The following is a 26885-nucleotide window of genomic DNA, read 5'->3' on the forward strand; positions in this document are numbered from 1 at the left end:
CAAGGGGACATAGACAGGCTAAATGAGTGGGCAAGAACATGCAAATGAAATATAATGTGGAGAAATGTGAAGTTATCCAATTTGGTAGGAAAAATAGAAAAGCAGAGTATTTTTTAAATGGTGAGAGATTGGGAAATGTTGGTGTTCAGAGGGACCTGGGTGTTCTTGTACACGAATCACTGAAAGTTAACATGCAGGTACAGGAAGCAATTAGGAAAGGAAATGGTATGTTGGCCTTTATTACAAGAGGATTTGATTATAAGTGTAAAGACATCTTACTGCAATTATATAAGGCCCTGGTGAGACCACACCTGGTCTCCTTACCTAAGGAAGGATATACTTGCCACAGAGGGAGTGCAACAAAGGTTCACCAGACTGGTACCTGGGATGGGGGGATTGTCTTATGAGGACAGATTGAGTAGACTAGGCCTATATTCTCTACAGTTTAGAAGAACGAGAGGTGATCTCATTGAAACATACAAAATTATTACAGGGCTTGACAGGGTAGATGCAGGGAGGATGTGTGCCCTGGCTGGGGTGTCTAGAACCAAAGATCACAGTTTCAGAATAAGGGGTCGGCCATTTAGGACTGAGATGAGGCAAAATGTCTTCACTCAGATGGTGGTGAATCTTTGGAATTCTCTACCCCAGTGGGCTGTGGAGGCTCAGTCGTTGAATATATTCAAGACAGAGATCGATAGATTTTTGAATATTAAGGGAATCAAGGGATATGAGGATAGTTTAGGAAAGTGGAGATGAGGTAGAAAATCCAGATAAGTTACATCTACTACATTATCATTGTCTACTCTCTCTGGTACCTCTTCAAAAAATTCAATAAGGTTGGTTTCGCAAGACTTTCCCTTTTGAAATCCATGCTGACTATTCATTATTATAGGATAAGGCAGGTTAACACAAATGGTGCAGGAAGGAGGACTTCATATTCCTGGGACTTTGGGACCAGTTCTGGGGCAGGAGGGACTTGTTCAAGGTGGAAGGGTTATACCTCAACAGAGCTAGGACCAATGTTCTCGCGGCAAGGTTAACTAATGCTGTGGGGGAGGGTTTAAACTAATTTGACAGGGGGATGGGCATCGGGATGAAGCATTAGAGAGGGAAAACAAGGTTCACAGAGGACTGGGAAAGACAAATAGCACTAGAGTAAAGAATAGTTCAGAAATAGGAGGGATCAGACAGGGGGCAAATGCAAGGCAGTCTAAGATGGGTTTGGAGTGCATGTGCATAAATGCAGATAGCGTGGTAAATAAATGTAAGAAGTCACACAACACCAGGTTATAGTCCAACAGCTTTATTTGATATCACAAGCGTTCGGAGCACTGCTCCTTCATCAGGTGAAGTGGCGGAATGCATAAAGACACAGCTTATATAGTCAGAGAATCATGTCAGATGTTTACAGGTAGTGTTTCCAACTGTCATTTATCACACCTCGGCAGAGAGATAATCACAGCAATCACGGCAGCACGGTGGCATAGTGGTTAGCACTGTTGCCCCACAGCGCCAGGGACCCGGGTTCAAATCCAGCCTCGGGTGATTGTGCAAACTCCACACAGACATTCTCCCCGTGTTTGCGTGGGTTTCCTCCGGGTGCTCCGGTTTCCTCCCACAGTCCAAAGATGTGCGGGTTAGGTTGATTGGCCATGATAAAAAAATTGGCCCTTAGTGTTAGGGGGGATTAAATACGTGGGGTTACGGGGTTACGGGGATAGGGCTTGGGTGGGATGGTTGTCGGTGTAGGGATCGGGTGCTAGGGTTTGGATGATCAGCCATGATCTCGTTGAATGGCGGAGCAGGCTCGAAGGGCCGAATGGCCTACTCCTGCTCCTATCTTCTATGTTTCTATGTTTCAAAGGTGTGAATGGTGTCCAAACAGGTCAGTCAGGAAAACATTACATCAAAGAACAATGAGGTGGGGTCACAAGGGGTCAAATATTGCAGATGCTGGGGTCTGTATGAAAAAGACAAAAATCATTTTTTTTGCTGGAAATCACAGCAGGTCCGGCCGCATCTGTGTAGAGAGAGCAAGCCAATGTCGACTCGAGTCTGGATGACCCTGCGTCAGGTGGGGTTACATGTAGCGTGACATGTTTTTTGTCTGTTTTTTTGTTTTTCATACAGACCCCAGCATCTGCAATATTTGACCCCTTGTGACCCCACCTCATTGTTCTTTGATGTAATGTTTTCCTGACTGACCTGTTTGGACACCATTCACACCTTTGATTGCTGTGATTATCTCTCTGCCGAGGTGTGATAAATGGCAGTTGGAAACATTACCTGTAAACATCTGACATGATTCTCTGACTATATAAGCTGTGTCTTTATGCATTTCTCCACTTCACCTGACAAAGGAGCAGCGCTCCGAAAGCTTGTGATTTCAAATTAAGCTGTTGGACTATAACCTGGTGTTGTGTGACTTCTTACATTTGTCCACCCCAGTCCAACTCCGGCATCACCACACCGTGGTAAATAAGGTTGGCAAACTGCAGGCACAAATAACACGGGACTATGATATAGTGGCAATTACAGAGATCTGGCTCAAAGAAGGGGAAACATTGGGACTTAATATACCTGGCTACAAGGTATTCAGGGAAGATAGGGAAGGGGAAAAAAGGAGGTGGGGTGGCAGTATTGATCAAATAAACTATTATAGCATTGGAGAGGGATGATGCAGTTGAGGGGGTCAAAGACAGAGTCTACTTGGTTAGAATGAAGGAACAACAGAGTAGCTATTACGCTACTGGGTACATACTATAGGCCACCAAAAAGTGGGAAGGAGCAGGAGGAACAAATTTGCAGGAAAATTACAGAATGATGCCAGAAAATTACAGAATGATGGCAGCACGATGGCATAGTGGTTAGCATTGTTGCCTCACAGCACCAGAGACCCGGGTTCGAATCCGGCCTCGGGTGACTGTCTGTGTGGCACATTCTCCCCATGTTTGCGTGGGTTTCCTCCAGGTGCTCCGGTTTCCTCCCACAGTCCAAAGATGTGTGGGCTAGGTTGATTGGCTATGATAAATTGACCCTTAGTGTTAGGGGGATTAAATACAGGGATAGGGTGGGATATGTGTTGATGTAGGGGTTACGGGGATCGGGTGGGATATGTGTCGGTGCAGGCTCGATGGGCTGAAATGGCCTCTATCTGCACTGTGGGGTTTCTGTGATTGTGATTCTATGAACTACAGAGTAGTGATAATGGGGGACTTCAATTATCTTGATATAGATTGGAATAGTAACAGTGTTACAGGACAAAGAGAGGGAGGAATTCCTGAAATGTGTACAAAAGAACTTTCTTGATTAGTATGTTTTCCAGCCCAACTACGAAGGAAGCAGTGCTGTATATAGAAAGAAAGACTTGCATTTATATAGCGCCTTTCATGACCACCGGACGTCTCAAAGCACTTTACAGCCAATGGAGTACTTTTGAAGTGGAGTTACTGTTGTAACGTGAGAAATATAGTTCTGGGGAATGAAGTGGGGCAAATGGAGCACGTTTCAGCGGGAGAGCATTTGGGGATCAGTGATCACAATATCATTAGGCTTAAAACAGTTACGGAAAAGGACCAGGAACAATCAAGCATAAAAAAGTGAACTGGAGGAGGGCTCACTTCAGTGAGTTGAAAGGGATCTTGTCCAAGTGGATTTGAATCAAATAATGGTAGGCAAAACAGTAATTGAACTGCCTGAAAGGGTGGTGGAAGCAGATTCAATAGTAACATTCGAAAGATAATTGGACTAATACTTGAAGGGAAAAATGTACAGAGTTATGGGGAAAGAGCAGGGGAGTGGGGCTAATTGGATAGGTTTACCAAAGGCCTGAGATGATGGGCCAAATGGCCTCCTTCTGTGCTATATCATACTCGATTCTAAGTGCTGACGGTTTCCTCAGAACTAAGGAATGTGAGAGCGGAGACAGCAAGCCCGAGGGGAAACAGAGTGAGACAACAACATATAAAAATGGGATAACCGGTGGTAGAGTCAGTGAGAGCGAAGAGAGTGAGCCTGAGGGGAAGCTGTGCGAGAGGACAACAGATAAAAGCAGGGAAGCCAGCGGCAGAGAGTCAGTGAGAGCTAAGAGAGCGAGCCTGAGGGGAATCAGTGCAAGAGTCAGTGAGAGTAGAGTGAGCCTGAGGGGAAACTGATGTGCCTCAATAAATCCGAGACTCGATGTTAGCGAAACAAAACAAGGCTTTTATTGACTTAGAAGGTAACACACAGAGGAGAATGTATCTTCCATCCAGAGGTCTGCCGTACTGGATGTGCTGCAGGCTGGGCCAGCTTACATAGGAGCCAGGTATGGGCGGAGCCCTACACACAGTACAATACAATGGAAATGAAACTGAAACCAACCACAGTCACAGGCAGAGAAATACTGATGAGTGATGAATGGAATATTTCATCACAGAAACAGTGTGAGAGGACAACAGATAAAAGCAGTAGAACCAGCGGCAGAGAGTCAGTGAAAGCAGAGAGAGCGAGACTGAGGGGAAATACTTGAGAGGACAACAGATAAAAATGGGAATAGCAGCGGCACAAGAGTCAGCGAGAGCCCAGAGAGCGACCCTGAGGGAAAACAGTGCAAGAAACAAGCGCGAGTTGAACGCGGAAAACTGAGAAAGAAATTCAAATTACCTCACTGACGCGGAGGGAGCAAATTGGTGGGTAACAGTTAAGTGTTAGTTTGCTTTATTAAATTGTTTGTTTTTCACTGGTGAAATTCACTTGATGGTAGTTCCCATTGTGTTTTAGATTCATAGATATAATTTTCAGTGCCTTTAGTTAACTTTTAACTATTTTAGTATCTTAGCTTTTTGGAGGTCAGTTTCTTAGGGGGAGAAATTCGGCATGTTAGCACCCCCAGTTAGTGCCTGGCGGGGTACTAACGGGGCACCCTGGCAGTAGCACCGCGGCGGGGTGAATCCCACACTACACGGCAAATTTGCCGGCCCCGTAGTGCCTCGGCACCTTTCGCCATGCAGATTGTAACGTCAGCGAGCATGCAACGATCTGCAAACTTCAGTTGTGCCAACAGCACCAGGGAGCGGAGGCGTGAACCAGCTGGCTGGTGGGGCACTACTTAAAGGGAGGCGCCCCAGCTATCAAGGAACTTCTGTTCCAAAGGTTAGTTATGAGTGGCAGACAACACGGGATGTATCTGCAGCCAAATAAAGGCTGCTTAGTCCCCGGAGTGCTGTGTGCCATCAAAGGACTTTTCATTTCCTCCCACAGCATATCGCCATTCTGCACTCCCCGAATCATTGGGGGCTGGTGTGCAGACTCCAGTGACCCTCCCCTTTAATGGCTGGAAGTCGCCTTCACCAATGCTCACTCCCGATGACGCAACACCTGATATTCCTTATCGCTTGGAGCCTAACACCACTCACCTACGCCATTAGCGCCTGATTTAGTGCTCCCTTGCATTCTTTGAGTGCTGAGACTGAATTTATTGGGCAGTGAGATTGATTCGCTAAACTTCCAACTTCTCAAAAGTTAGCACCCCAACCTGGACAATACCGAATTTCTAGCCCTTATAGGTCAGTGTCGTAGACTTTTAGAGTTCAGTGTCAAGTGTTTTAGTTGTCATGGTCTCAGTGATTTAGAGGTGAGTGGATTGACCACCATGGCAGGCCAGCAGGGAACCGTTGCATGCACTTCCTGTTCTATGTGGGAACTCCAGGACAATTCATGTGTCCTAGATAACCATGTGTGTAGGAAGAGCCGCCACTTGTTCGAGCTCAACCTCCAAGTTTCGCACTGCAGTGAATTCGGGAATCTGAAGGGGTGAAATTGGGTGCCTTTGCGCCTTCCGTTAGCACCCCAATGGGCGCTAACGGGGCGCAAATGGCTTTGCGACCAGGCGCAGTGCTGACATCGGCTCCCGCCATATTCGGCGGTACTGCTACGGCGTTGTGCCCCGATCTCCCTCGCCCGGAGATCGTGATGTCATCGCTGTGCGCATTGCCCCGGTAGTGCCCAGGACCCGAAATTGACTTCCACCCCCTGCAGCAGTGCCGGGCGAAAACACCGGCAGCTGCAGGAGGCGTGCATCAGGCGGCCGGCTGCTTTGGGGACGATGATTAAAGGTGAGGTGGGCAAGGTTTAGTGGAAAAAAAACTTACCTTCATTGTTCTAGTATTTTCCACGGGTTCCTGCCCGCGATCGATCAGCCTGCCACTCTGCTTGAGTGCCGGGCTGATCGCGCGAGATCACAGCTGCATTGGTGGTCCAGGTAGGTACTTTTTAAATTGCTGAGCCTGCAGCGATGGCCTTTCCTTTTAAGGGAGGGAAGGAACCATTGAGCGCGGCAGTGCTGCATGGCCCAGTGTACATCGCTGAACTCTCCACCCTGCTCTCCGACGTTAGTGCCCTAAGAAGGAAGTGGAGCGCTTGATTTAGCGCTCCGCTTCCCTCTTTTTCATGGTCGCCGGCACTAATTAGCACCCCAAAATGGTTGATACCGAATTTCTCCCGGAGAGCTTCCACGAACATATATTCCAGAAGGTGGTCACACCACAGCTACAGAAGGTGCAGGAGGTGAGGGAATGGGTGACCACCAGACAGGGTAGGAGGAAGACGCAGGTAGTGCAGGAATCTCCCAAGCCATTGGCACTCACTAACCAGTTTTCAGTTTTGAATACCGGGGAGGATGACGCCTCTTGGAGGAATGCAGTAAAAATCAAACCCCCAGCAGCACGGGAGATTTGGCTGCACACAGAGGAAAAAGAGAGTAGAAATGCAGTAGTCACAGGGGATTCGATCGTTAAGGGCATAGATCGGCATTTCTGTAACCGCAAACGTGATTCCTGAATGGTATGTTGCCTCCCTGGTGCCAGGGTAAAGGATATCACCGAGCGGGTGCAGGATGAGGGGACGGGGAACAGCCAGAAGTCGTGGTTCGTGTTGGAACCAATGACATAGGTAGAAAAAGTGTTGAAGTCCTTCAGGCAGAGTTTCAGGAGTTAGGAAAAAGATTAAAAAACAGGACCTCAAAGGTAGTAATCTCAGGATTACTCCCAGTGCTATGTGCTAGTGAATATAGAAACAAGAAGATAGAGTGCAGGGAAATGCGTGGCTGGAGAAGTGGTGCTGGAGGGAGGATTTCAGATTCTTGGGGCATTGGGACCGGTTCTGAGGGAAGGGGCACCTGTACAAGATAGACGGATTGCATCTGAACAAAACCGGGTCCAAAGCTCTCGCTGAGAGGTTAACTAGTACTGTTGGGGAGGGTTTAAACTACTTTGGCAGGGGTAGGGGACCCAGAAAACAGCAGAAAGGAGCAGAAATGTGATTAGAGGACAGAGAGATATAAACAGCAGTAAAATTAGAAATATCCCCAAAATTGCAGGGACCATATTGACAAAATGGCAAAAGTAACGAAGGAGGTATTAAACTGCGGCCGCGATTTTGCCGGTGCTCAGAGGGCGGGTTTGGAGGCGGGTCAGGGGTTAAAATCATTTTGATTGACAGCGGGTTGCAATCCCGCCATCAACCCGCCTCCACGCTACTTTGCGAAGTGCCGGCTCTGGGAGTCCCGATCAGTCCTGCCACTAAGCGGCAGGAGAGGCACTTAAGGCAGTTAACAGCTTGTTAACTGCCTAGATAAGCTGATTTTAACAGGGTCTTGCAATTTTATAACATTTTCAGCATGTTCCACGCCGTTCACAAACCACACTAGCTGATTGTGCCGGGTTCAGCAAGTGTCTGACTCCAGCATAAAAACGGACTTCTAACATGGCTGACTTACAGGTGACAGAACTTTGTTTTTTCAGGTGTTGGAACACTTTTTGCAGGTCTACTGAGCTTGTAAGTGGTGAAGCTGAGATCCATATGCACTGTGACCTCCTGGGAAAACCCTCTCCCCACATTGAATGAGCGCTTATAACTTCTAGTCCTCAACTGAGATATCTATCAGCAGCATGAGAACCATTTATACCCTCTCATCCTGGTCCTCAGAATCGGAGGAAGAGCTGCCGTGGCAGCAGCAGGACCAACAACAGGAGCGCCAACCTTCTCCTCAGCCGCCTGATGCTGCACAGGGCAGAGGGCGTTATCGCAGGGCTGCACCACGCCGCAGGGTTTACAGGCCGAGGATGACCTTCCTCAACATTACTGAGCAGCAGTGCCAAAGGAGGCTGAGACTTTTGCGAGAGGTAGTGGGTGATATCTGCGCAATGCTGCAGCAACACCTGGAGCCCAGAGGAGTGGGTGGACACCCTTTACTAGTGGCCATCAAAGTCACCACCGCCCTCAATTTCTTTGCTTCAGGGTCCTTCCAGGGATCATCAGCAGATATCAGCAGCATCTCCCAGTCGGCCACACACACTTGCATCACGCAGGTTACCGATGCCCAGCTTTGCAAAGGCGCACAACTACATCCACTTCTCCACGGATGAAGCAAGTGTAACCGCACGTGCGCTTGGCTTTGCAAATATGGCAGGCTTACCAAGGGTGCAGGGCGTCGTAGACTGCACACAACCCAGCTGTATTTGTCAACCACAAGGGCTTCCACCCCGTTTAACGTTCAGCTGGTGTGTAACCACAGGAAGAACATTATGCATGTTTGCGCAAAGTACCCAGTTGCCATGATTCGTTCATCCTGTGGCAGTCTACTGTGCTTCAGCTGTTCAATCCGCCAACCCAACTTTCTGGATGGCTACTTGGAGACAAGGGCTATCCCCTGAAGACGTGTCTAATGATGCCGTTGAGGAGGCCATCAAACAAAGCTGAGGAGCGCTACAATGCCAGTGCATTTCCACCAGATCCATCATTGAGCAAACCATCGGCTTGCTCAAAATGCGATTCAGATGCCTCGACAAATCAGGTGGAGCCCTAAAGTACTCACCAGCCAGGGTCTCCAGAATCATCAGTGCACATAGCCTCCTCCTCCTCCTCAGAGGAGGAGGAAGACCTTGCGGAGGCGGATGCCACCAGCACGCGAGTACATTGCTGCCTGTGGTGCAAGGGATGCACTAATCTATAATACAAAAAGAAAATGCTGCAGATGCTGGAAATCTGAAATAAAAATAGAAAATGCTGGAGAAATTCAGCAGGTCAGGCAGCATCTGTGAAGAGAGAAACAGAGTTAATGTTTCAGGTCGATGACTTTTCGTCAAAACTGGAAAAAAGCAGGAAATGGAACAGATTTTTAAGCAAGTGAAGAGGCTGGGAAAGGGGGCAGGGGATGAAGGAACAAAAGGGAAGGTCTGCGATAGGATGGAAGGCAGAAGAGATTAAGAGACATTAAGAGATATTCAAGGCAAAAGGAGATGGTAATGGAACAGGTTAAGAAATAAAGGATGGCTCTAGATGAAGTGTAAATTGTGCTGGCAGAATGAAAGACAGCTGCCAAGTGGGGGAGAAGAAAAAAAGACACAGACAAAAAGTGTTGATTAAAAAAAAATATATATATATATATATATATGATGTTAGGGGCCGAGGTTATGATCTGAAATTGTTGAACTCTATGTTGAGTCCGGAAGGCTGTAAAGTGCCTAATCGAAAGATGAGGTGCTGTTCCTCGAGCTTACGCTGAGCTTCCGTGGAACAATGAAAGAGGCTGAGGACAGTAAGGTCTGAGTGGGAGTGGAGCGGTGAATTAAAATGACAGGCAACCGGAAGCTCGGGATCCCCCTTACGGACTGAACGGAGGTGTTCCGCAAAGTGGTCACCCAATCTGCGTTTGGTCTCCCCAATGTAGAGGAGACCACATCGTGAGCAGCGAATACAGTATACTAAATTGCGAGAAGTACAAGTAAATCGCTGTTTCACCTGGAAGGGGTGTTTGGGGCCCTGGACCACTGAAGGGGGGAGGTATAAGGGCATGTGTTGCATCTCCTGCGCTAGCACGGGAAGGTGCCGGGCGAAGGGGAATTGGGGGTGATAGCGGAGTGGACAAGGGTGTCGCGGAGGGAGTGGTGCCTACGGAATGCTGAAAGGGGAGGTGAGGGGAAGATGCTGGTGGTGGGATCACGCTGGAGGTGGTGGAAATGGCGGAGGATGATCCGTTGAATGTGGAGGCTGGTGGGGTGAAAGGTGAGGACAAGGGGAACTCTGTCGTGGTTCCGGGAGGGAGGGGCAGGGGTGAGGGCAGAAGTGCGGGAAATAGAACGGACATGGTCCAGGGCTGTGTCAACCACTGTTGAGGGGAATCCTCGGTTGAAGAAAAAGGAAGATATGTCAAAAACACTGGTATGTAAGGTGGCATCGTCAGAGCAGATGCGGCAGAGACGGAGAAACTGGGAGAATGGAATAGAGTCCTTACAGGAGGCGGGGTGGGAGGAAGTGTAGTCCAGGTAGCTGTGGGAGTCAGTGGGCTTGTAGTGAATGTTTGTCAATAACCTATCCCCAGAGATGGAGACGGAGAAGTCGAGGAAGCGAAGCGAAGAGTCGGAGATGGACCATGTGAAGGTGAGGGAAGGATGGAAATTGGAAGCAAAGTGAATGAAATTATCTAGTTCAGGGCGAGCAGGAAATGGGGCCGATACAGTCATCAATGTACAGGAAACTCTTTATTATCCGGCACCGACGGGACCGGCGTGGTGCCGGTTTATCAAAAAGTCCGGATTACAGAGAGGTATAGTTAAAAGGTACGAGAGCTCCGCACACAGCAACAAATCCAGGCTTCTCTGTTGCTTAGCAACATGTGCAGGAACTCCAGCCACAGACCAAGTGTCCCTGTTGCTTAGCAACAAGTTACACAGCCACAGATCCAGGAACTGCCACTAATATGAAGTAAAACTTACCTGAACATAGTCCTGAATTTCGCCGGTTAACAGAGATTTCCGGTTATTTAGGTGCCGGTAAATCGAGAGTTTTCTGTACCGGAAAAAGAGGTGAGGGAGGGGACCTGAGTAGGACTGGAACAAAGAGTGTTCCACATATCCCACGAAAAGGCAGGCATAGCTAGGACCCATGCGGGTTCCCATAGCAACACCTTTGATTTGGAGGAAGTGAGTGGAGTCAAAGGAGAAGTTGTTCAATGTGAGAACAAGTTCAGCCAGGCGGAGGAGGGTGGTGGTGGATGGGGACTGGTTGGGCCTCTGTTCAATGAATAAGCGGAGCGCCCTCAGGCCATCCTGGTGGGGGATGGAGGTGTAGAGGGATTGTACATCCATAGTGAAAAGGAGGCGGTTGGGGCCAGGAAACTGTTAAAGTGGCGGAGGGCGCGGGAAGTGGGCATGGGGAGAAAAAATAGAGTTGAGATATGTTCCGTGGGGCATGAACAGGCTGAAACAATGGGTCTACCAGGGCAGTCCTGTTTGTGGATCTATGCCAGATTCACTTAAGTTTACGAAGCAAACACATGTGGCTGCCACCTTCTTAACACATCATACACAATGTACAATAAACTGTGGATTCCTATCACTCTCACCACCATCATTACAGATGAAAGGCACCCTGACACCTCACTGTAACACTTCCATTTCTGGGCACACATAGGCTAACTCTTTGAATCTTTGCCATCACATTTATTTATTACAATTGAAATGGCGATCATTATATTCAATATGTATTACATCAGAACACCCAAGTGACTACCCTTGTGCTTATAGGTGCTTAATCTTTCTCTTACGTGTGCTTCTACGTGGTGCTTCCCATGTGGCTTCAGCAGATGTGGAGGCACCTTGCTCACTTTCATTCTGCTCCTGCTTAGACACCTTTGGCGGGTGTCCTTTGGGTTTGTGAGCCTGGGAGGACTCGGCAACAGTCTGCTCCTCCTACGGCTGTGCAGGGGCTGAGACGGCCATCTCAGTTGGGTGAGGACTCTGGTGGGGCTCTGACCAAGGGCTTCGCAGTGGCATGGGAGTGTGAGCGCTTGGAGAGGAGCCCACACTTCCTTGTTGCCTGCCACCAACATCCCTCTCATGGGTCAGCCGCACTTCAGTGCTAGCAAGTGGCTGGACAGTACCTTGCTGCACATCAGGGGGGCCATGAGGACCCGTTTCTGCACTGGCAGTCCTCCGCAAAAGGACTGCCAGTGCAGATATGGGTCCTCATGAAGCTCTGGTCTCTCTGCTCAATAGCTGTCCATCGCTCCTCCAGAGATGTCAGTCTATTCTGAACAGTCACCATGTTGTCCTGACTCTGGCGACTTATTTCCTCCATGACCGCAGCCATCCTTTCCACAGAGATTGCCATCCTATCCATGGTGGTGCGTTCATGTGCAATTGCCTCCACAAAGGCACTGCTCATGTTAGAGATGGACTCCTCCATTCTCTCCACACTCGCAGTTACCCTGGATGCAAAACCCGCCAGAGACTCCTGCACTTGTTCCTGGAGTTCCAGCACCGCTCTCTTTCTGGATGGCCCCAGAGGCACAGGGCCCACGTGCAGCTGAGCACAGCTAGGAGCGCCCTGCGGCCTCCGACGAGGACTCTCCACTGCTGTTCCTGTCTCCACCATCTGCTGATGCTCACTTGTGAGCTGTGATACACCAGGTGACAACACTACTCTATCTCGCAAAGAACCCACTGAGGTGTGTGTCTCTGCGCTGGTGCTGGGTGCGCTTAATTCTGCTGATGCTGCTCCCTCAGAGGTTGTAGCTACCTCTGAGGAGTCTTCCGGCTCTTCCTCCTGGACAGTAGGGAGGGGGGTTTTCGATGGTCCTGTGGGGAGTAAAGGCACGAGTTAGACATGTGATATTAACGTAGCATGCACATCGACTTGTGCAGATGATCATAACTCAATCTGTATGAGCATCAGAAGCCATATCAGTCACTCATGCAATGTAAATGAGAGGGCTGCAAATCTATTCTGTCACCAACTTGCTCTATTGCGCCCATCTGACCGTCCCCCACTTCCAGATCCTCAGCACCTCCTATGATCTCCAGAGCAACCTCCTCAGCGGTGGTCAGCTGGGCAATGAAAGGTGGCCCTCCTCCTGTCCTGGCCCTCTCCCTCTTATTGTGGGTTCTCTTTTCCTGCAATGAGGGACAGAAGTGGAGTTGGAGTGAGCATGATGGCGTGAGTGTAGAGAATCCATAGCATAGATGCTTAGAGGGAGACAAAGATGGAGTGAGGTGCCAATACCAAGAGCTCTCCCTGTGCATTGTTAGTTGTTGGCATTGCATGACAGTGATAGCAAGTGTGAGGGGTGCACAGTAGAATAGTGAAGTGATTCTGTACATACAAAGAGAGGGATGGTTAAGTGTGAAAGGGATGTAAGGGTAAAGTGGGATGTGCAGCAGTAGGTTGACAATGCAGAGTGCTGGTGATGAGAGGAGATGGGGTGCAGATTGAAGGTAAGTGTGATGTTAGACTCACTTTTGCTGAGCGTACCAGGTTATTAAACATTTTTCTGCACTGCATCCAGGAGCGGGCACGCAAAGTTCTGGAGCTCACCTCCTCAGCAATTTGCCGCCAGGCTGCTTTGCTTTGCTGAGGATGCTTCCTCCGTCCGGATGAGGGGAACAGTACCTCCTGGCGTCCTCTCACGCCCTCCACAAGAGCATGGAGGGAGTCATCATGAAAGCGGGGAGAGGCCTTAGCTCTTGCAGCAGTCATGGGTACAATTTCAACAAGGAGAAGCAGCAGGAAAGGATGGATTTGAAACAATGCTACATGGGTCCCTTAAATACAGCTGACTGACAGATGTCAGCAGAGTCGAGTAGCAGACCTGAACCCACTAATTGAGCCGGGTAGCGCGCACGGAGACATTAATTAAGCCACTGAAGGCAAAATCGTAGTTTCTGGGCGGCTGAAAGTGGAGGCGGGACCGGAACCCGCCAAACATCAAACCCACACTCAACCCACCTCTATTAATAAAATCATGGCCTGCATGTACGTCAATGTCTGCAGTGAAACTAATAAGGTTGGTGAGCTGCAGGCACAAACTGGCACATGGAATCATGATGTGGTTGCATTAACAGTGACATGGCTCAAACAAGGTCTGGAATCGGTTTTATTATAGAGTGATAATGCTCCTGGTTACCAAGTATTCAGGAATGATAGAAACATAGAAGATAGGAGCAGGAGTAGGCCATTCGGCCCTTTGAGCCTGCTCCGCCATTCAATGAGATCATGGCTGATCATCCACATTCAGTACCCTGTCCCTGCCTTCTCCCCATATCCCTTGATCCCTTTAGCCTTAAGAAATATATCCAACTCTTTCTTGAATATATTTAATGAACTGGCCTCCACCGCCCTCTGTGGCAGAGAATTCCACAGGTTCACCACTCTCTGGGTGAAGAAATTCCTCCTCATTTCAGTCCTAAATGGCTTACCCCTTATCCTTAGACTATGACCCCTGGTTCTGGACTCCCCGGCCATCAGGAACATCCTTCCTGCATCTAGTCTGTCCAGGCCTGACAGAATTTTATAGGTTTCGATGAGATCCCCTCTCAACCTTCTAAACTCCAGTGAGTATAAGCCCAATCGACACAATCTCTCCTCATACGTCATTCCTGCTATCCCAGGTATCAGCCTGGTGAACCTTCGCTGCACTCCCTCCATGGCAAGAACGTCCTTCCTCAGGTAAGGCGACCAAAACTGCACACAATACTCAAGGTGTGGTCTCACCAAGGCCCTGTACAACTGTAGCAAGACATCCTTGTTCCTGTACTCGAACCCTTTTGCTACGAAGGCCAACATACCATTTGCCTTCTTAACCGCCTGCTGCACCTGCATGCTTACCTTCAGCGACTGGTGCACAAGAACACCCAGGTCTCTTTGCACTTCCCCTTCACCCAATCTATTGCCATTCAAATAATAATCTGCCTTCCTGTTTTTGCCACCAAAGTGGATAACCTCACATTTATCCACATTATAGTGCATTTGCCATGTTTCTGCCCAATCACCCAACCTGTCCAAATTGTACTGGAGTTTCACGACATCCGCCTCACAGCTTACCTTCCCACCCAGCTTTCTGTCATCTGCGAAGGAAAAAGAGGAGGGGGCGTGGCAGTAGTGATTAAAGATGATGTTACAGTTGTAAACAGAAAAGATTTACTAGATGGTTCCAGGACTGAATCTATTTGCCTTGAGTTGAGGAAGAGGTGAAGCTGTTACATTGTTGGGAGTTTTTTTATAGAGCTCCAAACAATGAGAAGAGATGGATGAGCTAATTTGTCAGAAAATTTCAAAGGCGTGTAACAAAAATAGTGTAATAATATTAGGAGACTTTAATTACCCTAATATAGACTGGGAAAAACATAGTGCTAAGGATAGGGAAGGAGAGGAATTTCTGTTGTGTGCACAGGAAAACTTTCTCAACCAATATGTCTCCAGCCCAACAAGGAAGGAAGCAGTGTTGGATCTGGTTCTGGGAAATGAAGTAGGGCAAGTGGAGCATGTTACAGTAGGAGATCATCTAGCTAACAATGACTACAACATCATTCGGTTTAAAGTAATTATGGAAAGAGACCAGAAAATATCGACGGTAAAATGCTCAACTGAGGAAGAGCTAATTTCAGTGATTTAAGAAAGGACCTAGAACAGGTAGATTGGAAAAGGCAATTGCAGGGTAAACGGTTGTTTTTCGGATTGAAGGAATGTATACAGTGGTGTTCCCCAGGGGTCGATTCTAGGGCCACTGCTTTTCTTGATATACATTCATGATTTAGATGTGGGTGTACAGGGCACAATTTCAAAATTTGCAGATGACACAAAAGTTGGAAGTATAGTGAACAGTGAGGAGGAGAGTGATAGACTTCAGGAAGACATAGACAGGCTGTTGAAATGGGCGGATACGTGGCAGATGATATTTAACGCAGAAAAGTGTGAAGTGATACATTTTGGCAGAAAGAATGAGTAGAGGACATATAAACTAGGAACGGCCACCTGGAGTCTTGTTAAAGAGCTGATTACCACTTAAAATGCCTGCTGGTGCTCATTAAAGAGGCTGAACGGCATTTTGGTGGCTAGCGCTTGTCCTAACGCCCCCTCCTAACAGTGACCAGCGTTGATGTCGATTTCAAGTGCTACTTAAAGGGATACTCACCATTTCATGTTCATTGCAGCTGGAGCTGTGAAGAGAACCTCTGAAGCACATCGGGAGACTTTCTGAGACAATTTGTCAAGACTTCACCAATATTCGAGCAACATTTATTCTGGAAATTTTGAGTACTTTATCTGAAAAGAGTGCGTGCTGTGCTACCCCACCTTATAGGAGTCACCAGGACAAAGGGAGTGCTTGGTCATGGGCATCTTGCTAGGGGTACCCCTTGGTCTGGACAAGGAATGGGAGGAAGACATGAGGCCAGGCAGAGCAGCACCAGCTGAGAGAGGGACTGGAGGGCGAGGTGGTGTCCTTCCCCACTGCGGGTACAGGACATCCCTCCTCCTCGGGACCTCTTCCACCAGGACCTCCAATGCCGCAGCCGAGAACCTGTGCACCCTCTCCCTCGGTCCCTGAGCCATCCTGCAACGTGCCAGCCGGAGCACTCTACACCTTCAGTGGAAGTAGGTGCGAAAAGCCCATATATACTGCTCCACGAAAGTTGCGTCTAATCAGCATCTGAGTGCTAAACCTGCAGGTTTCTGGTTTAGCACCTCCAGGCAAGTTCAAATTATGGTAATCAGCAATTAGCACTAAAATTGTGTGCTAAAACCAGACTTTCAAACAGGCGTGTCTTATTAGCACAGCACCCATTTAGTGCCTGTTTTCACACTTTGGCCCAAATAAACCCCATTGTTCTGGAGAACTGCCCTGAATAAATATCTTTACTACTTGAGCTATTCAGCTTCTCCCAGTCTTTGTGAAAATTAAAATGTCTCATTATAAGCACTTTGTTTTTGCTATAACCTTCCCTGATCTTCGTATTTAGGCATTCCTGGCTACACTATTATCAGGAGTTCTGCAGACAACTCCTATCAGAGTCTTCCATCCTTTGCCCTTTCTTAACTTTATCCAAACAGTTTTTATTGACTGATCACCCTTACTGATAGCCCTTCTTTTTACTGTTGTAACTGTGTCCTTGAATGTTTTCTGGGTTGTGTATTCCATGTAAGGGTAGAAAGGGAGATTCATTTTATCGGTCGGCCCTGAAAGAGGAATGAGTGAAGAGCTGTCCCCTGTCAGCCCTCCTATTCAATGTCTTCATCATGGATATACTGGTGGATGTGGGAACGGACCGTCTTGGAATGGTTATTCTAGGGAGTATTTTTGAAAGAATTGCATTGCTCATTTTTGCAGATGATATTGTGTGGACTTCCCGGTGGATCAAATGCAGTCCAATCTTCGCCTTCAATAACAAAATAAGTTGTGGGAAATGGTGATGATGTCTCCCAGGTCTGAGATGATAGAACTGCACAGCTCAAAGGGTGGAGGTGGTCAGAGGGAAACATTGTGAAGGTTTTGATTGTAAGATAAAGAGGTATCTGTCCACACGGTTAATTCGCTATGGTTTCTGTTGGATGCTGACTTTTGCTCAGACACAGACCATGCAGGGAAGGGGCAAAAAGCACTGTAGTGTTTCTCATTTTCTGCAATGACAGCAAAGTCCCAATTAAGCTTGTACTGTGTAGGATATGTGTCCAAATCCTTTCATGGTTGAGAACTTCTAGGAATAAGAACATAAGGAAGTAGAAGATAGGAAAAGACTCTACAATTCAGCTTATAAATGAATACCTCTTAACTAGTCTCTTCTTCAATATTGAAAAATCTTGCAGTTCTGGTCTCCCAGGCTATGGCCAAGCGAACAGAATAAATGCAAAAAGATTGTGCGTGAACTGAAAATGTGAGCCGTCACCTATTAATCAATCCCTGCCATATAAACTGAAAATGTCAAGTGTGCACCAACCTCAGTACTGAATATCCTCTCTTCAAATTCCACACTGTGACGTAAATTATTTTCAAAGGATGATCTCAAATGTTGAATTCTGAAAGGATAATAAATTGTTACTCAGCTGTTGATTGTAAAAGTAATTTAGCAGATATTCCCACCGTTATTTTAATCTTAAACATGCCGCCCGGTGTTTCTAGTGCAGTTTCAGATCCAACGATATCCAATGCTGTCATATTCACAGACAGTTTCTCCTGCCACGTGACAAATGGAGCCACTCTAAAATCTGTAAAATTTACACTGAAGGAAAGATATAAAGGCAAATAAAAAGACCAGTTACAATGGTAGTGAATGTTGGTGCAATGCAGGGACACATTCTGATCTCCTGATCTCAGCCAGGCTACTAGGGAGGGAAGAGGCATTTTTCTACAGAGACAAATAAATACAATCCCTCGGCTTTATTACAAGACAGGATAGTCGTATGACTGACAGCAAGTCGCTCACCCACCATCTTAACTTGAGAATGTGTTGTAGAGGAGAACCTAAAGGAGGGAGTAAATAACTTTGATATGGTTATACTTCTATGCAGTTCCTTGGTATGTTTTTCTATGTTAAAGGTGCTGTATAAACGCAAGTTGTTGATGTTGAAATGAAAAGTTAAATATTGTTATGTGGCGGAGCCACCAGGGGGACTCTGATCTAATGTACATAATTATCTTTAACAAATTATTAGCTACAAAATGAATCTGTATCTTTGTTCATATCATTGCATGTACATAGCGCGGTCCCTTTAAGAATGAGACCAAACGCGATGACATCATCACGTTGATCACGTGATCCTCCAGCAGTGGGAAAACGTGATGACGTCATGACGTCAGGCTGGGGACCCGCCCTAGCCAGTCCTCGTGGAGCCAGCAAAGAGCACAGACCTGTAATGTAGTTCTCCTGTGTTTTCATTTTAAATTCTGTTGATTAGTATTAAACATCGTTTGTTTGATAGACTGACTCGAACTCAGTCCTTTAGTTAGGAATCTAGCAATTCCTACAGTTACCCATTATTGTTGATCTCCCAATGGTGTTGCTCATGTGCATAAGTAATACATCGGGGGGAATTTTAACTCCCCATGACAGGCGGGAGAGGGGCAGATTAAAATTTCAAAAATCTGACCGACTCCAACCCACCTTGAACATGCCCACTTCTGGTTTTAATGTAGGCGGGTTGGGGGCGGGCGACTTACCTGCTCTCCAAGGCGGGTCAGTTATTTAAATATGCTAATGAGGTTGTGTGCCTCAAATTTTAACATACTTTTAGATTTAACGGCTGTGGGCCAGGTTTCCCAAGGATCGGGAATCCCAGCAGCTGAAGGGAGGTGAGAATGACAGGATCCAGCAGGTAAGTTTTTTTCCAGCACTGCTTGTAGGCCAGGATGAGCAGGCATGCTTCCCCCAGACCCTCAAGCAAACCTGCTTCCCTCCCAACGAGTCAAAGCCCACCCCCCACCCCGGTTCTTGTAAGTGTCTCTGCTTGTCTCCCACTTACTCCTGTTTCTTTCTCTCTTTATTTTTGAGTCATAGAGTTATACAGCACAGAAAGAGGCCCTTCGGCCCATCGTGTCTGCGCCAGCCATCAAGCCCTGTCTAATCTAATCCCATTTTCCAGCATTTGGTCCGTAGCCATGCATGCTATGGCGTTTCAAGTGCTCATCCAAATGCTTCTTGAATGGTGTGAGGGTTCCTGCCTCTACCACCCTTTCAGGCAGTGAGTTCCAGATTCCAACCACCCTCTGGGTGAAAAAGTTTTTCTCAAATCCCCTCTAAACCTCCTGCCCCTTACCTTGAGAATCTATGCCCCCTTGTTATTGACCCCTCTACTAAGGGGAAAAGTTCCTTTCTATCCACCCTATCTATGCCCCTCATAATTTTGTATACCTCAATCAGGTCCCCCCTCAGCCTTCTCTGCTCCAAGGAAAAGAACCCCAGCCTGACCAGTCTTTCTTCATAGCTGAAACGCTCCAGCCCAGGTAACATCCTGGTAAATCTCCTCTGCACCGTCTCCAAAGCGATCACATCCTTCCTATAGTGTGGCGACCAGAACTGCACACAGTACTCCAGCTGTGGCCTTACCAGCGTTTTGTACAGCTCCATCATAAACTCCCTGCTCTTATATTCTATGCCTCGGCTAATGAAGGCAAGTATCCCATATGCCTTTTTAACCACCTTATCCACCTGTTCTGCTGCCTTCAGGGATCTATGTACATGCACACCAAGGTCCCTCTGATCCTCTGTCTTTCCTAGGGTCTTACCATTCATTGTGTATTCCCTTGCCTTGTTAGTTCATCCAAAATGCATCACCTCACACTTTTCAGGGTTAAATTCCATTTGCCACTGTTCCGCCCATCTGACCAACCCATCTATATCATCCTGTAGCCTGAGGCTTCCCGCCTCGCTATTTACCACCCCACCAATTTTCGTGTCATCTGCGAACTTACTGATCATACCTTTTACATTCACATCCAAATCATTAATGTAGACCACAAACAGCAAGAGACCCAGCACCGATCTCTGCGGTACCCCACTGGACACAGGCTTCCAGTCACAAAAACAACCTTCCACCATCACCCTCTGCCTTCTGCCACTAAGCCAGTTTTGGATCCAATGTGCCAAGGCACCCTGGATCGCATGGGCTCTTACCTTCCTGACCAGTCTCCTATGCGGGACTTTATCAAAAGCCTTACTGAAATCCATGTAAACCACATCCACTGCACTACTCTCATCCACACACCTAGTCACCCCCTCGAAGAATTCAATCAAATTGGTCAGACATGATCTTCCCTTGACAAAGCCATGCTGGCTATCCCTAATTAATCCCTGCCTCTCCAAGTGGAGACCAATTCTGTCCCTCAGAATTTTTTCCAATAATTTCCCTACCACTGATGTTAGGCTCACTGGCCTGTAATTCCCTGGTTTATCCCTACTACCCTTCTTGAATAATGGTACTACATTAGCTGTTCTCCAGTCCTCTGGCACATCCCCTGTGGCCAGAGAGGTTCTGAAATTTTTTGTCAGAGCCCCTGCAATCTCGTCCTTTGCCTCACATAGTGGCCTGCGATACATCTCGTCCGGGCCTGGGGATTTATCCACTTTAAAGCCTGCTAAAACCGCTAGTACCTCCTCCCTCTCGATGCTAATATGTTCAAGTATATCACAGTCCCCCTGCCCGATTTCTATGTCCATATCGTCCTTCTGCATAGTGAACACAGATGCAAAAAATTCATTAAAAACCCCACCTACATCCTCTGGCTCTACACACAGTTTGCCACTTTGGTCCCTAATGGGCTCTACTCTTTCCCTAGTTATCCTCTTGCCCTTAATATACTTATAAAACACCTTAGGATTTTCTTTTATTTTGCTCGCCAGTGTTATTTTATGGCCCCTCCTCGCTCTCCTCATTTCTTTTTTAAGTATCCCCCTGCACTTTTTATACTCCTTTAGGGCTTCCTCTGTCTTTAGTCCTTTGTATCTGCCAAAAGCTCCCCTTTTTTTTCTAATCCATTCTCGTATATCCCTTGACATCCAAGGTTCCCTGGGCTTGTTGGTCCCACCCTTGACCTTTACGGGAACATGTTGCCATTGTACTCTCTCAATTTCTTTTCTGAAAGACTCCCATTGCTCCGATGTGGATTTTCCTTCAAGTAGCTGATCCCAGTCCACATTGGCCAGATCCTGCCTTATCATATTAAAATCGGCCTTCCCCCAATTTAGAACCTTTATTTCCGGTCCATCCTTGTCCTTTTCCATGACTACCTTAAATTTCACCGAATTATGGTCACTGTCACCAAAGTGCTCACCTACTAACACTTCTACCACTTGCCCGGCCACATTCCCTAGAATTAGGTCCAGTACCGCCCCCTCTCTTGTAGGACTTTCTACATGCTGGCTCAGAAAGCTCTCCTGGATGCACTTTAAGAATTCTGCACCCTCTAAGCCTTTCACACTCTGACTATCCCAGTTAATATTGGGGAAGTTGAAATCCCCCACTATAATTACCCTATTATTTGCACACTTCTCTGAGATTTGCCTACATATCTGTTCCTCTATCTCCCCCTGGCTGTTTGGGGGCCTATAGTACACTCCCAGCAAAGTGCTAGCCCCCTTTTTGTTTTTAAGTTCAACCCATATGGCCTCATTAGAGGAACCTGTTAATATATCATCCCTCCTTACAGCAGTAATTGTCTCCTTAATTAATATTGCGACACCCCCTCCTCTTTTACCACCCCCCCTCTGTCTCGCCTGAAGATTCTATACCCCGGAATATTGAGCTGCCAGTCTTGCCCCTCCCTCAACCATGTCTCCGTGATAGCAACAATATCATACTCCCATGTGTTCATCAACAACTTCAGTTCATCCACCTTATTCGTAAGACTCCTTGCATTAAAATAAATGCCATTTAGCCTTGCCCTACTCCCTTGTGCCATTACATATTTGCTCTGCCTTCCAGTCTGACTTATTTTTTCCTCTATATTTGGCTGTTTATCACCCCCTATTTTAGCTCCACTCTGTATCCAATCCCCCTGCCAAGTAGTTTAAACCCCCCCAAACAGTGCTAGCAAACCTCCCCGCAAGGATATTTGTCCCATTCTGGTTCAGGTGCAACCCGTCTGACTTGTACAAGTCCCACCTTCCCCAGAAGCAGGCCCAGTGATCCAGAAAACTAAAGCCCTCCCTCCTGCACCAACTCTTTAGCCACGCATTCATCTACTCTATCCTCCTATTCCTATACTCACTAGCACGTGGCACCGGGAGTAATCCAGAGATTACAACCTTTGAGGTCCTGCTCTTTAGTCTGCTACCTCATCCCTCTTCCTACCCATGTCATTGGTCCCAATGTGAACCATGACCTCTGACTGTTCACCCTCCCCCTTCAGAATGCCCTGCAGCCGTTCAGTGACATCCTTGACCCTGGCACCAGGGAGGCAACAAACCATCCTGGAGTCACGTCTACGGCCACAGAAATGCCTATCTGTTCCCCTTACGATAGAATCCCCTACCACTATTGCTCTCCCACTCTTTTTCCTCCCTTCCTGAGCAGCAGAAGCACCCCTGGTGCCAGGAAGTTGGCTGCTGCTGCCTTCCTCTGGTAAGTCATCCCCCTCAACAGTAACCAAATCGGTATACCTGTTTGAGAGGGGGATGTCCACAGGGGACCCCTGCACTACCTGCCTGCTTCTACTGCTCCGCCTGATGGTCACCCATTTCCCTTCTGCCTGTGCAGCCCTTACCTGCGGTGTGACCAACTCACTAAACGTGTTACTCACGACCCTCTCAGCATCGTGAATTAAAGAGTGGCATTTTCTTTTTGAGAGTGAGACACATTCAAACGTCAGTTCTTCAAAGTAATGGTTATTGTTCTAGAAAGGAAGCTCTAAACCAGCATTCAGATTGATAAAGTTGTCATCAACAATATGAGAGACAATAATGTTGTTCAGAGTGTGAGGATGGGGTAAATGAGGCAGAGAGATTAAGAGGAGTTACAGTAGCTATGAACAGTGAGAAATAATGCAGTGATTATTTTCAACGCATTTTTGGCTCTCTCTGCGTATGCACACTCGATCTGGTCGTGCATACACAGTACCCAACGGTGCCGCAACTGCGGCCTGTGCCGCCACGCTTTCCTCGGCTCGGTGCAGAGAAAGTCAGGGGACCAGGTTGGTGGCCGGGGGGTGGGGGTGGAGAGGAGAGAGGGATCGAAGGGGGGTGGTGGGTGGAGGGGGCAGGAGAGGGGATTGAAGGGGTGGGGGATGAGAGAGGATCAAAGAGGGGAGAGAGGGAGATTGGAGGGGGGATTGAAGGTGGGAGAGAGAGAGAGAGGAGATCAAAGGGGGAGAAGGAGAGGGGGTTGAAGGGTGGAAGAGAGAGAGGAGATCGGTGGGGGGAGGAGAGAGGATCCCGGAGATGGGTTAGAAGACCAGGAACTCGGGGGTGGGGGGAAAAGGTCAGGAACTCGGGGTGAGAAGGTCAAGAACTTTTTTGCGGGGGGGGGGGCAAGAACATGATCCAGATGGGAAGATAAATCACATTCTCCTGCCCTCTGTTAGGCCTGGATCATGGTCTTCCACCTCCACCCACTTTACACCAGTCCCACATTCGCCCTCTTCCCCCCCCCACCCCGCCGCCCCAGCTGTTTAAGAAAGCAGCTCACAACCACCCTCTCAAGGGCAACTAGGGATGGGCAATAAATAAATGAATTTTAAAAAAATGAGGCGTATTCTGTGCTGGTCCTACAACATGCATTATATTTATGTGTTATTTGCCGGACTCAACTATTCCAACGTTCTGCTGTCCAGCCTCCCATCTTCCACCCTCAATGAACTGGAGCTCATCCAAAACTCTGCTGCACATATCCTAACACACGGCAAGTCCCATTCACCCATCACCCCTGTGCTTGCTAAGCTGCACAACCATCTGGAGGTCCCATGCCACCCCTTAAAGGAACCACGCACCCCCCAAAAAATTTGGGGGAACATTGAAAAAAAAACAGAAAGTGCTGGAAATAATCAGCAGGTCAGGCAACATCTGTGGAGAGAGAAACAGAGTTAACGGTTCAGGTCGATGACCTTTTGTTAGAACTGTTCAGTAGTATTAGCACTGTTGAGCTCTGGAGCTGGCTGTCACAATGAATGGATCATATTACACATTGCAAAGAACTTGATTACTCAGGCAGGCAGGATCTAATTACACATTCTAGACAAACTACTAGGTGTGTTTTGTCCTCCAAGGGGACCAATCAGAAATCTGGTCTTGCCCTCCAAGGTGACGAATGGTGTTGCAAATAGTTACAGCAGAGAAATAAGTACCAATTTAAAAAAGCAGATGCCATACCAATCAAACCAGTTAACATTCTTCAAAAGATTCTTGACCACCGTTTCTATTCTTCACATAGGTAATTAAAAATAATATAGTAAAATATTAAAGCAAAATGTTACATGTTAAAGTAACCTAGAAAATTGTCTTTTGATTTTTTTAGTACCTTCAATCGTGCTTTTCACTATGTCAGACGAAGAGAGTTAACAAAGTTGACTCAGTGGTAGTACCCTTGCCTGATGGACAAGGTTATGGGTTCACCCCCACTTCTGCACTTCAGAGGTGCTGTCTTTCAGATGAGACATTAAACTGAAGACCTGTCTTCCTGTTTAAGTGTATATAAAGATCTCATGGCATTATTCGAAGCAGAGCAGAAATCTCCCAGTGTCTTAGCCAACATTCATCCCTCAACTAATACCACCAAAAACAGATTCTCCATCTCATCCCCTGCATGTCTGATTTTGCAGCATGCAAGCTGGCTGCCCCATTTACCTAAATAACAACAGTGACTACACTTTAAAACAACAACTTGTAGTTATAAAGCACCTCTAGCATCCCAAGGTGCTTCAAAAGGTTTCAATCACACAAAAATGGATTCAAATCAAATATATTAGGAGGGGTGAGCACAAGATTGGCCAAAGAGGTGGATTTTAAATCGGGTCTTAAAGCAGGAGATGGAAGTGAAGCAGCAGAGCTCCCGATTGAGGGGTGAAGGGAGGCTGATGCACAAGGGGCCAGAGTTGCATAAATGGAGAGTTTGCGGAGATTGTAGGACTGGAGGAGGTTACAGAAATAGGGAGGGGGTAATACTGTGAAGGATCTAAATACAAGGATGAGAATATAAAATTAGAGCATTGAGTAAGTGGCAGATGATGTAGATGAGTGAGCACAGGGGTGATGCATGAGTGGGAGGTGATGTGGGTCAGTGAGCACATGGGCGATGGGTGAGTGGGAGGTGATGTGGGTCAGTGAGCACAGGGGTGTTGGGTGAGTGGGACATGATGTGGGTCAGTGAGCACAGGGGTGATGGGTGAGTGGGACATGATGTGGGTCAGTGAGCACAGGGGTTGCAATGATCAATAACATGTCATTCTAGAGTGGTACACCAGATGGAGCCGTAGAGCTGTATACCTAGTTGTATGTGTTTAAGACTACACTACCCACGATGCACTAGGCTACCCACAAAGCAGTAGTCAAAATGGCTGCCTGCACACAGAAGCACACATGCTGAATCTCTACAGATGCTGTGACTAGAGATCGTGTACTGAATAAATGTCAAGCACTAAGCTAGCTGTTCATAATGCAATTGACTAGTTATTAATGAACATAACAGGGGTGATGGGTGAGTGGGAGGTGATATGGGTCAGTGAGCACAGGGGTGATGGGTGGGTGGGACATGATGTGGTTCAGTGAGCACGGGGTGATGGGTGAGTGGGAGGTGATGTGGGTCAGTGAGCACAGGGGCGATGGGTGAGTGGGACATGATATGGGTCAGTGAGCACAGGGGTGCTGGATGAGTGGGAGGAGATGTGGATCAGTGAGTACAGGGGCGATGGGTGAGTGGGACATGATGTGGGTCAGTGAGCACAGGGGCGATGGGTGAGTGGGACTGTGGTAAACCACTGTTATTGTTGTTCACCGTTGTTGTTGCACACTGTTGTATCTATGCATGCCTCAGCTGGCTCTGCCCCTGGCTCCACCCATATGCCCAGGTATAAAGGTGACTGCTCTGCAGCCCCCTGCCTTCTTGGAAACCAGTCAACCACGAGAGGCATGCTCTGTTCTTTGTTAATAAAAGCCTTTTAGTTACTCTCCTAACTCGCCGACTTTTATGAGTAATTGATAGCGCATCAATTTTATTAACAAAGACAAAATGTCGGCACCAAACGCTGAGCAGCAGGCGCTGCAGCAAATGACGGCACCAAACGCTGAGCAGCAGGTGCTGCTGCATGCCCTCAGACCAACATGCCTGGACCTAGACCCTCAAGAGTCGGGTTCGTCTACCAAGTTCGCACAATGGCTGCGTTGCTTCGAAGCTTACCTGGAAGCCTCAGCCGTGACACTAGATGGAAACAAACTAAAAATCCTGGCCTCCAAGGTGGGCCACCAAGTCTACACGCTCATCCAGGACGCGACTACCTACGCGGCGGCTATCGATCTGCTAAAAGGACAATACACACGCCCGGTAAATACGGTTTATGCCAGACACCTCCTGAGATCCCGCAAACAGCAGTCCGGGGAATCGGTGGAGGCATTCCTACGGGCACTACAGATACTCGGCCGAGCCTG

At 47.6% G+C, this 26885-nt stretch overlaps 1 protein-coding gene across 1 annotated transcript in view; it reads right to left on the reverse strand.

The window, feature by feature from the left end:
* The window catches only part of LOC147108459 (uncharacterized), a 777120-nt gene that overhangs the window by 66722 nt on the left and 683513 nt on the right, over window positions 1–26885 (reverse strand). The window contains exon 20 of the mRNA XM_086005101.1: window positions 17754–17832. Coding sequence (XP_085861227.1) covers window positions 17754–17832 — 79 coding nt within the window. The remainder of the gene's footprint in view (window positions 1–17753; window positions 17833–26885) is intronic.

Source organism: Somniosus microcephalus, chromosome 13, assembly GCF_052327205.1.
Source record: "Somniosus microcephalus isolate GS21.2 chromosome 13, FLI_Smic_1.0, whole genome shotgun sequence".
Classification (NCBI taxonomy): domain Eukaryota; kingdom Metazoa; phylum Chordata; class Chondrichthyes; order Squaliformes; family Somniosidae; genus Somniosus; species Somniosus microcephalus.